At 35.4% G+C, this 15,409-nt stretch overlaps 1 protein-coding gene across 1 annotated transcript; it reads right to left on the minus strand.

The window, feature by feature from the left end:
- On the minus strand, window positions 1–4,014 carry LOC125673909 (uncharacterized). Its single transcript, XM_048910861.2, has 2 exons — window positions 3,959–4,014; window positions 1–2,507 (listed from the first exon to the last, which is right to left on the minus strand). Exon 2 carries the CDS (start codon window positions 2,504–2,506, stop codon window positions 458–460), a length of 2,049 nt encoding a protein of 682 aa, XP_048766818.2. The 5' UTR covers window position 2,507; window positions 3,959–4,014; the 3' UTR covers window positions 1–457.
- Between the last annotated feature and the right edge of the window lie 11,395 nt (window positions 4,015–15,409).

Consider the following 15,409-nt stretch of genomic DNA (forward strand, 5'->3'; position numbering starts at 1 on the left):
TTTCAGTATAAATATTTTTATTTTAAAAAGGAATGCTCGAGGTATACATTATGATGTAAAATGAAAATACTGTTAGTTTATCATCACTACATTTGGACTAAACCTACGACCTCTCTCTTTCTCTCTCTTTCTCTGTCTGTCTGTCTGTTTCTCTCTCTCTCTCTCTCTCTCTCTCTCTCTCTCTCTCTCTCATATAATATATATTAGGCAGGTAAAACATATAATCCTTACATCAATTAATAAAATCATTAAAGTCTCCATGAGATTAGGTATCGCATAATACCTGGTAATACTGTACACAGAGAGATATTCTCCCCGTTGTTTACGGCCCTTTCGCCCTTGTTATCATTAGGCGAATTTAAGGCTGCGAAATTGTTTTTTCTTCTTTTATCCCTCTTTTAACACAGCTGTGTCTGGGCGAATTGAAAACGGAGCGAAACCGTCAACAAGAATACTTTTACGTGGTCATACGAGTACTGTCCTTTATTTGTGTTTTGAGTAAATTAATTCTAGTTTCCGTGGCTATTTGTATTTTGTTCTTTGGTTTCTGTCTGAGTGACTCTTGATAAGACTGTAACGCCCCGTGCAAGTCCCCCACAACATGTTGACAGATCCCCAGTATCTGCCAGGACAGGTCTCTGCAAAGTACAAGTACGTATCCCCCATCATCATAGAGCAGTAGGGTGTGTAGGTCTGTCAGTGCCTGTAGATATTGGGACCTGTTACCTAGTCTGTAGTGACATAGGACATATAACATGTGCAGGATCACAAAGGGGGATACATGGAAAATCCCCATTCCGTTCATTTTATTGACTCCTTGCTCTAACCTTAATTCGTCAATATATGTAAATTGTTTATCGAAAACAATATCTTTTGCCCAAGCCTTCCTAAACTTAGTTAACATAGACTGACCACCTACCGCCTCACTGTATCTCTGTCTGTCTACGTTACAGCGATACAATATATGGGGCTGTGAGAGTTTCTGCTTCACTGTATCTGTGACAGTTAGCGCTGTTTGATATCTACCGGTATCGTACAAGTATAACGCTAAATATAAACCATCAGATACACAACCTAACTTTGAAACTAGACCCAACATGTGAATTATTGACCTATCAATGGTGTATCTCTTTTTCTTAGACACAGACAAACTCTGTAGTTTTAATGACATGGAAGTTGATACAAGCACATGCAGTAATCTATCATGATATACTGATACAACATTACGGCAGTTTGTGAATAACTGATCTATGATATTTAGGTGCATCATGTTGAAAAGAAATTCTGATACACTTGTCACAATTAGAAGACTGACGCTTTCACGACAAAAAGCAATATCAATATCTATTTCTGATTTGAGATAACTTTCCCCTGTCTGCATTACAAAGTATGGATCGGAGAGGGCCGGGGTCAGAATCTCTCTGAGAGTTGGACTATGTAACAGGAAGGCAACGCCCATTTTGTAAAATGTTTCTAACTTTTGATACAGTGACATCTGTTGCGCCCCGACAACTTTTCCTGCAAACATGTTATTCTCCGGAATAAAGAAATTCGGAAGGTAACCCGTATAAACACATTGCATCAAGGATTTAAAACAAAACCAAACATGTTGGAGCAATGTTGATGGTACCCATGGAGTCGAAGATGTCTTCTGGATTCTCCAAAATAATATTGTTTTCATAAAATATGAACATAGCAATTCGTCAGAAATAATTTCCTTCAGAATTATTTTCATTAGCCCGTAACAGAGAAACTGGCAATGGTTCATAGAGTACACAAGCTTTTGTTCCGCTTGTGAAAAAGAAATTCTCCACTCTAAGTCCGAGTTTTCATTTGTCTGTCTGTTTGCGATAGGAACGAGATGAAATCCGTCATCAACAATTGATTGTAGCACACAAATTGACGGCCAGGCGCGAGTCAAGCATCTCTCAACCCAGGGAAGGGCTGGTAAGGGCCAATGACGGGAATGGAAACACAGCGCTATATCATTTTCTATAGATCTATACGTGTAGTTATGACAAGGACCGTGCATGTTCTCCCCTTCATTGGCTGGATTCATTCCAATCCATGATTGATGAAATCTCATCCGGAGCAATGAACTCGAAATGTACACCATCTCATTTCTCTCCAATATTGAGGACATGACAATTCGGCGATTTGACGGTGTGAGTAGTTGTAATATGGCGAATCCTGGGGGAGTATCAGAGGCCTCCATATAGATAAGTGTATGTCTGGGTGGATGATAAACCATGGACTGAGACATCTCACATATCACCTTATGATCGTGAAACCAAAGCATGAAATCTAAATCAGAGGATTCAAACCTGAATCCCTCCCTATAACTACCACTCAGCATCTTTCGCTCTCCTTTATATAACTGTGATGGTTTCCGTATCATCTCTACCGTGTCCCACAAATCCCTTCTGAAGGTCACTTCTGTTGGTGTCCCTATTTTATGGCACAGACCCACATACATGACATCTGATACACGGGGAATGTGATCCATCCTGCAATTATTCCTCCACATTAATTGAAATAATACTTTTTAATATCCATCGAATTGTACAATAAAACGTTAACAACAAAAAGTACATAACACTACGGGTCTTTACAAATGCTATATATAGACAATCAGAAATACCCAGCTCTGCTTTGAATTTGAACACAACATTAGTGAAATTCCACTGGACGAACCGCGGCCGATTATGTTAACCAAGCACTTCGGTTTGTAGATTTTTTTTATTATTCAGCCAGACAAAAATGTAGGTTAATGTTAAGTGTACATCACACGTCATATTGTTAAGACGCTTTACATATACTAGGTAATCCACTATTCTAAGTAGTCCGTACTAATTGCACAAGGTGTTAGATTTCACAAATGAACATAGTACAACCACCGCCACACACCCTTAAGGTGGATCGGTCGGCATGTGATGCCACAGGTTTTTGCAAAAAGCTTTATTAGATTAAACTTTGCCCATGATAAAAATATATCTTTCAGAGGAATGCCATTCGCTGCATCAAAGGAAAAATCTGGTAAAGTATCGATACTAAAAATATATATATTTTCCATAGATTATCAATTAATTATGATTGTACAAAAACCATACACTGGTATTTCTTCTATTGCATGTCTACTATACAACACTTTCCCTAAGATGCACCATTAATGTATACATGTACATCCATGAATGAGCAGTTTTATAACTGTCGGCATATACAATTTGTCATTTCAGACAATCGTTATCTATTTCTATCATTCTGTATAATGCATATGTGTGATTTTCCGATGTTAACACATACTTCTGTGTTTGTATGTCTAGCATCTTAAAAAAAGTGACATCATACACATTTTCTTCGGTTATTAATTAAAGGAGAATATACCGAACAGTGATCAATCTCATAACTCCTATAAACAATACAAAATAGATAGTTGAGCAAACACGAACCCTATTGATTTTAACTACATCGTTTATTGAGTGGGGATGAATACAGATTTCCCACTCTCTACCATCGCTATTCATAAGTCACATAATGATTTAGTAACATTACTATTGATGGCAAATATATGCATACAAGTTGTGTATTACAACATGCACGTGTGTACGTAGTTCTAATTATGAATCCCCCTCTAATTACACGAAGCGAACCCTCAGAAAAGAAATTTGGATCCGTGCACTTCGGTTGAGCATTCTTTATTCTTCATATGGCACTCTGTTGTTCCCTAAAATAGCTCTTAGGGCCTACAAGTTTACTGTTATTTCGGATTTCAAAAATTTCGGTTGAGCATCACTGAAGAGACATTATTTGTCGAAATGCGCATCTGGGGCATCAAAATTTGTACCGTATAAGTTTTACATAAAACACTATATTCCAACAACATCCAATTTTCTTAAATATAAATAACACAGTATATTCAATAAAAAATGGAAAAGAATATACAAAGTACAAAAATTACCTGCTTTGTAGCCATACGCATTTGTTAACCACAGTTAATGTGATGAAACATCCTACCAGGAAGAATAAATATCTTCCTTCCGCTTGCAAGTTAACTGTTAAAATTGGTTTTTGAAAGATAATTCAAGCATCTTATATGAGTCATTATCGACATTCTGGAAAACAAAATTAGGTTTCCGAAATCTACTTTTTTTAGTTGAATGAATTAAAACGCACAATAATCAATCTTTAAAAATTATAACTCTAATCGTGAAATAACACAATTGTGAAATATGACGATATAAGAAAAACACAACTTACATGCATCATAAAATGTCCTTCCTGAAATAAATTTTAAAAAGCAAATAAAAACTAAATCGTAAAGCAAATTTTGTTTGCAAATTGCATATATATGATGGTGGAAGTGAAAAATGTAACATGTAAATGTATCAAGGAGAATGTAAGTGATCAAACACATAAATGTAATAACTGTAATTACAACTCAACTTTAATGAAAGATATGTAACAGAAGGAAACAGGTACCAATCAAGCAATTTTTGGTATCTAGGAAGTTAGATCCTGAAGTTTTAAGCACAACTGCGCAGGGTACTTCCACTTAGCATTATACTGGTTCAATAATGATCCCTTTGGTACAAGTATATTACAGATCTATTACTGAACCCAACCCAGTTGAAAAACAAATTGTGTCAATTAAAATTTTAAAAGTATTTGGTAGGGACTACATTTTGTGGAGGATGTATTGATAAATCAAAAAGTTCTAAATCTGCCGGATATTTCTGTTTCTGGTTCATTCAATATATCATCTATTTTTATACTCCTATACGTGTATTTCAGTTTTATAATTTGTAATACAAGTAGTTGAGACTTGGAATTAGTTCAAATGTTGTAATTTATTGATTTGGTTGACATATTTTTCCAAACAGAACACTGATTCTCCAAAAAATGTTTGAATTAATTTACTTGAAATTTTGCATAAAAATCCAGTGTTTTCGTCTGTAATTTAAGATTGGATCTCTCATCGCAATTTTTTAAATGTTCCATATGTAAAACTTATATGGCACCAATTTTGATGCACCAGTTCCACATTTCTACAAATAATGTCTCTATTAAATTTTAAGAAAATACCTTTAAAATTGTGTGAATCTTTTTAACTTCACATTTCTCCTGATATATTCTTTTAAACTTTCAAATTTGATATCATGAATTTTTTCGTATATCAAGTGTACAAAGGTCATTATTCATTCCCATTTCCAGTATCGAACTTTTTTATCTGTATTGTTAGAAAACATGCTTATACACTGTATATCTATTCTACGTAATCATTGATTTTTTTTGTATATGTTGTCTTGATACCAACAAAAAAAAAACAACAACAAAAAACGAATGATTCGTGAGTGCCAATAGGCAATGAAAGGTGTTTAGAACAATGAAAGGTGTAGCTCAATAACAAGCATTGTGACCCAAGTTTTCCTAATTATCCTTCGTGTTAGAAATTAAAAATACACTTCCCAAAAAATTGACATTACTCAAAGGCTCAGGTACGAACCTCTTTAAGAAAACGTGAAGATAACGAGCAGTGAGTGATCAATATCATAATTTCTACAAGGAATACATAATTAGGAGTTGGGCAACACGGACACATGAATATGTCGAGCAGCAAGAAGGGTGTGATTCGGCTTTATGTTGTTTTATTTTCGTAGGAATTTACAGGACATTACGTATAAGCAAAGCAAATAACAAATGTATTAGACAAAAAGTACATTTTTACAATTTAGATTTCATAAACTGTTGACATACGGTACCAGTAATGCAGCATACATTTATAATAGAAATATATGTTATGTAAGAATATGACCTTTCAACTTAAAGATTATGAAAATATACCAAGACAACTTTAACTGCAAAAATACAATTAGGCATGAACGTTGCAATTAAGAATAAATGGTATACTTGTATATATCTTTGGTGATCAGGTCTTCCAACAGTCTGTTGGAATTCCCATTGGCACGAATTGTGCTCCTTTGTTAGCTGACCTGTTTTTATATTCATATGAAGCAAAATTTATTCAAAAACTTCTACGTAAGAAGAAAAAATCTCTCGCTGTGACCTTCAATTCGACTTTTAGATATATTGATGACGTTTTGTTTATTAACAATGATAGCTTTCATTCATATGTCGATTTGATATATCCCTGTGAGCTCGAAATAAAGGACACCACAGGGTCGTCCACTTCTGCTTCATACTTAGATATTTTATTGAAAGTAGACATTAACGGCAAACTAACAACTCAACTGTATGACAAACGGGATGATTTCAGCTTCTCCATCGTCAACTTCCCACATTTATGTAGCAATATTCCATTGTCACCTGCATATGATGTTTATATATCTCAACTGATTCGATATGCAAGAGCTTGTTCTGGGTATAGTCAGTTTTTAAATCGAGGTAAGCTACTGACAAACACGTTGATGGTACAGGGATTTCAACAGTCTCGATTGAAGTCAGCATTTCGCAAATTCTATGGTCGTTATAACGATCTAGTTCGTCAATACAACCTCGCATTGGGTCAAATGCTGTCTGACGTGTTTCATACCGATTGTTAAGCCGTTCTTGGCACACTGATTTGACTGCGGATAACTCCGTTTACCTGATCAGAATATGGGGCTCACGGCGGGTGTGACCGGTCAACAGGGGATGCTTACTCCTCCTAGGCACCTGATCCCACCTCTGGTGTGTCCAGGGGTCCGTGTTTGCCCAACTATCTATTTTGTATTGCTTGTAGGAGTTATGATATTGATCACTGTTCGTTGTCTTCACCTTGCATTAAGTATTACAAAAATATCGAATCATTCCAATGTGCATAAGAAAATTAACTCCTAGGTCCTACTTAATCCGACAGAAGATTTGTACTAAACTTTTCAAAATTATAATTAAACCAAAAAAAAAAAAAATGAATACATTCATAATAAATAAATAAGAATATATTCGTGCTACCACATATACCTTGGATGGGATGAGATGCCAAGGAGGAGTAAGCATCCCCTGTCAATCGCTCATCCACCCCCAATGAACCCTGTATCTTGATTAGGTATACGGAGTAATCCGTAGTCAAAATCAGTATGTAACGAACAACCTAACAATTGGTATGAAACAGGTAAGACATCAATCAACCCTAGGGCTGTATTGGAAAACTAGAGCAGGTGATATGCTTACTTATCCTAGGCACCTAGATCCCACGTGTTCTCTTGTGTTTGCAGGTTTCCGTGTTTCCGTGTTTACTCTGTTCTGGGTTTTCTATCCTTAATATAATTTATGAAATTGCTCGTTGTTTGTTATCTTCAACTTTTTCATGTTTTCATGTTAATAAATATGCAGACATTGTAACTAAAATTTCTTGACAAGTTTCTTGTCAAGATAAGGTGGCAATTTTACATGACGATTATAAAAGTTAAGATTATTTGAAAATATTCATTTGTATTTACTATGCATGCAAAAATTCTTGTTTCCATAATTGTCAGGTCTTCAAGCATTCTGTTGGATTTCTCGTGGACACGGTTGTTCTATTTTGTTCACTAGCCTGTTTTTTTTTTTTATATATATTCTTACGAGGCATGATTTATTCAAAAGCCTCTATATAAAATTTATACGGTACCAGATGCGCATTTCGACAAATAATGTCTCTTCAGTGATGCTCAACCAAAATTTTTGAAATCCGAAATAACAGTAAGCTTGTAGGCCCTAAGAGCTATTTTAGGGGAAAACAGAGTGCCATATAAGACAAAAATCATGCTGTGTGTTCAACTCAACATTTTCATTCATTTTTCGATTCGATCTATGCCTGCGAACTCGAAATAAAAGACAACCCAGTGTCTTTCACATCTGCTTCATAGTAAGGAGAGGAGAAGATAACAAACAGTGATCAATCTCATAACTCCCACAAACAATACAAAACAGAGAGTTGGACAAACATCGACCCCTGGACACACCAGAGGTGGGGCAGGTGCATAGGAGGAGTAAGCATCCCCTGTCGACCGGTCGCACCCGCCGTGAGCCCTATATCTTGGTCAGGAAAACGGAGTTATCCGTAGTCAAATCTAAGATATTTTATTGAAAATAGAAGTTAACGGCAACCTAACTTAACTGTATGATTTCAGCTTCTCCACCATCAACTTTCAATATCTATGTAGTTATATTCGATTATCACAATTATATGGTATTTATGTATCTCAACCGATTCGATACACAAGAGTGTGGTCTGCGTATTGTCAGTTTTGAATTCAAGTTATTGACAAACAAGTTGATGTTGATGGGATAGCCAACTTCGGTGCATAAAGAACGGTCTAAAATGTATGAAACGCATCAGACAGTGTAAAGAACCGTCTAACATGTGTGAAACGCATCAGACAACGTTTGATCCAAATACAGGTTGTATTGGCAAATTAGATTGTTATAACGACCATAGAGTTTGCGAAATGCTGACTTTATACGAGGCTGTTGAAACCTCTGTAACATCAAATTGTTTGTCAGTAGCCTTCCTCGATTTACAATCTGATCATCCTCGGAAAAAGCTCCTGCGCATCGAATTAGTTTCGAGATAAAAACACCATTTGTAGGTGATAATTAAATACGCTACATAAATATGAGATGTTGGCGATGGAGAAACTATGAGCCCTATATCTTGATAAAATATCAAACTGACAGTCAATTGGTAATTTATATTGTCTATTTTTTCTAATGATTTCATACATGATTTTAGCGCTTGTTCACATAGGTGTGTTTCTGTTTAAAAACGAACCTGTGCGAGGAAATACAATGTCTAAATAACTGAATTATTTAACATTGTCTATCACTAGATTATTGTAATGATTTTTTTTAACTTAGGACCCTTGGACAATTCTATTATCTTTGCTTAGTCAAGATTCACTTTCGACTTTCATTGTGAATAGTATATCTGAAATTCATACAGTACACGCAGTAATTCATTAGCATAACAGCGTCCTTGTATGTTTGGATGTGTTAAGTACAAGTTTACTACCTGCATGCCCAATTGATCAAATTCACTACGACATACACGACAGGTAATATTTAAATCTCCAAGATATCCCTCTTTATTCTATTGTATGCCCCATTGTTAATGCTTACATACCTGGATGAACAAATTTACTACGATCTGACTGTATGCTACATGTGATATTTAAATCTCTACGTCATCCCCGTTTTTTACTCATATTGGTTACCTATTATAGTATTCATTACCGTATTGACTGCATTGTGTGTCTCGTTACTGGGATCAATTCCTCATTCACTCAATCGTATGGAACACTTTCATAACGTGAAAAAAATCAGGAAGACCTACGTGATCCCTGAAGGAAGTTCCCCAGTTAGGGAACCGTGAACATCCCTTTACTATCTTCCATATTTTCTTTGTTCATCTCATTATTTAACCCATTGTACGGTTGAACTACACTTTAGGTCAAGGTAACCCCATTGGTTTGGGGTTCTATACTTTAAGAGGGGGGGGGGGGTGGCTGTAGTCCTTACATTGCTCTTCCGATCGTTCTTTCACACAATAACCGTATTATTTACCCCCTGTATGTCGGTGATACTACTGTTTTGCACTGATTCATAAAGTTCTATAGGAAACCCATTGTTTTAAAAGAACGGTGTTCCCCATTGTTCAAGAACAATAAATCTTTTCTAGCCAGCACCCCCTTCCCGTAGAGCCACTATTAATACTTGTGTTTTTTCTATGTTTAATGCATCTTAAGACTTCCTTCTATATTTGTAAGAGTTGCATTTGATTGCAACAGTAATTAATGAAATGTTTGATAATTACGTGTACTATCCATAAAACTCACATTGCATGTTTCTAAACAGTTTATTTCCAGCAATGTTCATTAATTCCTGTCCTGCCTAAATACTACTTTAAACGTGATTTACATGAAATTTTTTAGACAGTTTTCGAGGTTGAAAGGCGATGAAATCCAAATCTTGCGATATGCGTATTTACTTCTAAACTTTATACGCCACTATGTGGTGTGTCATATACGACCTCAAACGTAGCCATTTTATAAACAGATTGCATTCAATCGACAAAAAGCCAATTATAACGTTAAGGACTTGTAAATAACAATTATAACGTTAAGGACTTGTAAATAACATTACAATTATAACGTTAAGGACTTGTAAATAACATTACAATTATAACGTTAAGGACTTGTAAATAACATTACAATTATAACGTTAAGGACTTGTAAATAACATTACAATTATAACGTTAAGGACTTGTAAATAACATTACAATTATAACGTTAAGGACTTGTAAATAACATTACAATTATAACGTTAAGGACTTGTAAATAACATTACAATTATAACGTTAAGGACTTGTAAATAACATTGCATTCGGGTATTTTTTGTCATATAAGGGTGTAGTAGCTGTCGGTAGAAATGATTACAGCATATGCATTCTGTTCTGGTCTTCAAATTCATTACACACTCGCACTAACTGACTTACACCTTGTAACAACATATGACTTGTGCTCCCAGTTTCTACCAACTGGTAGATTTATAAAAAGTAAAGATAAAATGTGCTTGAACTTTCAATTGTAAATAATAAAACATTGTATTTCCTAACTTTGATTTGAATTATAATGCTCTAACTTTTTAAATGCACGCGTAACATCCAACACTGTATAAGTTATAAACGCCCACTTCCTAACGACACGTAGATCACACTTGTCAAAGAAAATAATATTAAAATTACTTAGTTGAAATAAAGTATTGTGATTTACACTATAAATTTGATTATCTTTATTTTTTATAGATGCACCCGTGACAGTAGGCCTAGACCTACCATGTAACGTATCCTAATGTACATGTACCTAATCCAAAAAATAGATCATGATTGCACCTTTTATTGAATGATTAATTATGGTTTTACGCCTTTGTCTATATTTCAACCATTTTACTGTGATTACTTGTAATTAAAAACAAAAAGCGCTAATTACAGATGTTTAAAGTAATAACATTACCATTTAGTGGTTCGACTGCAACCGCATATAAACATTATTTACTCGCAATTGCCTATTTCATACTCCCTTTCTCGCTATATTTGGGTATTTACATCGCTATTTGTATGCACTGGTGTCTAAAACATATAAGGCTCGGAGAAGTTGTCGACATCGAAATAAATGTTGTCCATGATGAATAAATTAGGCCCCTAAAAGCTGAGTTTGTAAGAATATCTAACAATATGTTTACAATCTCTTGATCGAAGAAGGTGGTTTGTGACATCACCGTACTGCGTGACTACCTACGAGACTTTTTAAAATCGGGGTTATAATTAAATCCGTATTCTATTTCCGCAAAAGAGACCGGAAACAAGTCTATAGATCGAATTTTTCATGGAAAAATGTCCACCTTTACCTGCAATTATAGTGGAAAACGTACGATTTAGAGAAGCGTGTGGTGCTAGTTCCCACATTCAACCCTTAATGAAAGGTGAAGATAACGAGCAGGGATCAATCTCATAACTCCTGTAATTAATACAAAATACAGAGTTCGGAAAACATGGACCCTGGATACATAAGAGGTGGGAATAAGCATCCCTTGTCGACCGGTCAAACCCGCCGTGAGCCCTTTATTCTGACCAGATAAACGGAGTAATCCGTAGTCAAAATCAATGTGCAAAGAACGACCTTACAATCGGTATAACACACGTCAGACAATATTTGGCCTAATGAAAGGTTGTATTGTTTTCAACATATTTTATTGATGAAATCAAAAGGATTGGAAACAAGTTCTAACAACTTACAAGTCCCTCTCCTAAGTTGTTGTATTGGCAAACTAGATCGTTATAACGACCATGGAATATGTGAAATGCTGACTTTAAACTAGACAGTTGAAGCTCCCTGCTACGTACATGTAACTGCAATGCAGGTTGAAATGTGCAGTGTATTCAAATTGATATGCATAAAATTAATTTTAAAAGGTTGAATCACATGTGGAAGATAAAAAAAAATCAACAGAGATATTTCATTTGATACGGATTCAATACGCATACAATTACATGTCCCGTTTATTGTCTACAGTGTGAAATGACTACAAGTTAATAATATATAAGCGTTGGTGCACATACAGTTTCTACATACATGTAATTGTGTTTGGTTCTCCAAAATATTGATTGAAATCAATACTGAAGATTCGATGACATCTTCATTCTGATCTAAAAAGTTGAGAACTAAATTGACAGATTTCGTTACATCATGGCCTAATAATACCTGTGGAAAAATATAAGAATGCTTGCGAAAAACAATAACACAATGGACATATAGATATAATCAGTGACAAAATAATCGTAGTCACATCTTTCTTATCAAGTACACTTAATTCATTAACTATCACTTAATTACAATCGGATAGAGTAAATTGTCTATATATTCCTTATATTGGTGTGTCCAGGGGTCCGTGTTTGCCCAACTATCTATTTTGTATTGCTTGTAGGAGTTATGAGATTGATCACTGTTCGTTATCTTCACCTTGCATTGACGCTTTTGATCCAGGACCGTAAAGTGTTGTCTGTTATCTGTATTCAGAGGTGGGAGGGGGATAAATCGTGCTGCATTGTGAAAAATAAATCCCAATCTTGAAAACAAATTTTATTAACAACAGAGTAATTTTTATTATTTTATTGATGACAATATATATGGTAGCTTTAATAACCCGGAACCAATTAATGTTCCGGATACATTAGCTAAAGAAAATTTTCTCACAATTTTCAAAGTAATTACTACTATTCGCAGCAATTTAATCACTCGAAACCTAAATTATGACCATATTTACCGTTTCGTGTACATTTAAATTCTAACAACCCGGAACTCAGATTATGGTCATTTTTAATATCCCGGGTACAATGGCTAAAAACGTAACAAACAGAGCAATCGTTACCATTTGGAGAAAGCAAACTACAGTTGTAGTAACTTCGAACCCAAATCATAACCAGATTTAACGTTCCGTGGACAATCAGGGGCGGATCCAGGAATTGTGGTTACGGGGGGCGTCACTTTATGAGACAGTGGGTCCATGAAGCTAAGCCCTGGTGGGGGGCGCCCCGGAAGCTCCTGGATTATATAGATTTTATGAGGCTTGAAATATTTCTCCTATTTAGTCATCTGTACGATTTTCTATCATTTTGATAAGGTGAAATTAATAAAATGACCCAAATTTTAAGGGGTTTTTTTTGAAAAAATTAGGTTCTCCCAATAAAGTAATTCAAGAAATCAAAATATTTTGTCATTTATTTCTCCAGGAGTGGAAGACATTACTGTTTCTTTTATCGTTTAGTACATTTTCCGAAACAAGATACCACGATTTACCTGCGCCCCCCTCTAAATCCGCCACTGGTTCAACTCACTATCCAATTCAACGAATAAATCGAGCCACACAACCCATGCCTGCCGTGCTCGAAATCTAAACATGTCGCGGTCAAAAAAAAAAAAATCCTAATTTCTCAACAGCAGAAATAGAAACTTTAACTGAAGAGGTAGAAAAAAGAACAGAAGTGTTATTTTCCAAACAGAACTCCAGCGTTACAAATTCAGATATTTGGAAGAGTCAGAGTTGGTTATCAGTAGGTTAACCCTCCCAGTCTTTGAACAACTATATCAATATATATATAGTCTATAAGAATAACTATATCATACATGTATATTGGTGGAAGTGGGGATCCTGCGCGCCAGGGCTGGATCCGCCACTGCTAATGACCGAGTCACCACGACTAATTTAACATACATGTAGTTATTGTTCTTTTGTCAAGCAACAATTAACACTGGCGGATTTAAGTAAGGGGGGAGGGGTTCGAAGATAAGTTTTAACAATGTTGGAGAGCGACACCCCATCCGAAACTGGTCATCCCCATCATGTTTGGTTCAGTCGTGAAGTCCCAAGCCCTTATAATCCAATATGCATTTTCGCAGGGGGCGTACATATCTACGGAAGCCGGTCAGTGCCATAAATATTAATTTAACTAGGGATGAGCACTTAATAATATCTGTCGAGTCCGCCACTTAATGTTTATTTGGACCACCACTCAGTTCATCAGACGACAGTCAGTTATTCTCTATTTCCAAATAAAACGGAGTCCTGTTCTTGTAGTTCCTCCCTTTCTAATAAGTTATACGGATGAGTTTTACAATTTCTAATGATTAGTCATACATATCTGTTTTACAATTAAAACATTGCTGTTTGTCGAACTTGCTGTTAACTTACAAAGTTATATAAATGTTCGTGATACCAAAATGTGGACAGATAGATGTGTGGATGAGAAAAAATTAAAATGTACACACAGTGTACCAATGTATCAGACACGAGGAACCAAGGGGGCTGTCCCTACCACTTTTTCACTTAATTCATTTTCCGTTATTTGTACATGCGAAGTTAGTCATTTTTTCTTGCCAAAGTGGCGGTCACTACTAGTTAAGTTGAATATCAATTCTCTATCCTGGCACCGGTCAGCTTCCCGTACCCATCAGATATATTTAACCAATCTTATATCTCATTCATATCATGCAACGTGAGTCTAGTACCTACATTCTAAGGAGAGAGCATGGTACATATGTTAAGTGTATATAAAGGCCTCATGTGTACCAAATTACACCTCATTCGAAACTCGATTTTGCAATCAATATACTTAACAATCCGGGAGACGCTATCCCTGGGCCTCAACCAGGTCTTTGCCTTGCACTTATTGGGGCCTAAAGACCCTTGCCCCTTAAGACTGGTCAACGTCCCCTCCTGAAATCTTGCATCCACCTAAGTTAAAGTTTTCATTTGAATGTAAAATAATCGAATAGGAAGTAGAACAAACAAAATTAAACATTACTAAACCGTAAATAAAGTAAATTGACAGACCCAGTCGATAGTGAATCACGAACAAAATTAAACATTACTAAACCGTAAATAAAGTAAATTGACAGACCCAGTCGATAGTGAATCACGAACAAAATTAAACATTACTAAACCGTAAATAAAGTAAATTGACAGACCCAGTCGATAGTGAATCACGAACAAAATTAAACATTACTAAACCGTAAATAAAGTAAATTGACAGACCCAGTCGATAGTGAATCACGAACAAAATTAAACATTACTAAACCGTAAATAAAGTAAATTGACAGACCCAGTCGATAGTGAATCACGAACAAAATTAAACATTACTAAACCGTAAATAAAGTAAATTGACAGACCCAGTCGATAGTGAATCACGAACAAAATTAAACATTACTAAACCGTAAATAAAGTAAATTGACAGACCCAGTCGATAGTGAATCACGAACAAAATTAAACATTACTAAACCGTAAATAAAGTAAATTGACAGACCCAGTCGATAGTGAATCACGAACAAAATTAAACATTACTAAACCGTAAATAAAGTAAATTGACAGACACGGC

The sequence above is a fragment of the Ostrea edulis genome, chromosome 3, assembly GCF_947568905.1.
Source record: "Ostrea edulis chromosome 3, xbOstEdul1.1, whole genome shotgun sequence".
Lineage (NCBI taxonomy): Eukaryota > Metazoa > Mollusca > Bivalvia > Ostreida > Ostreidae > Ostrea > Ostrea edulis.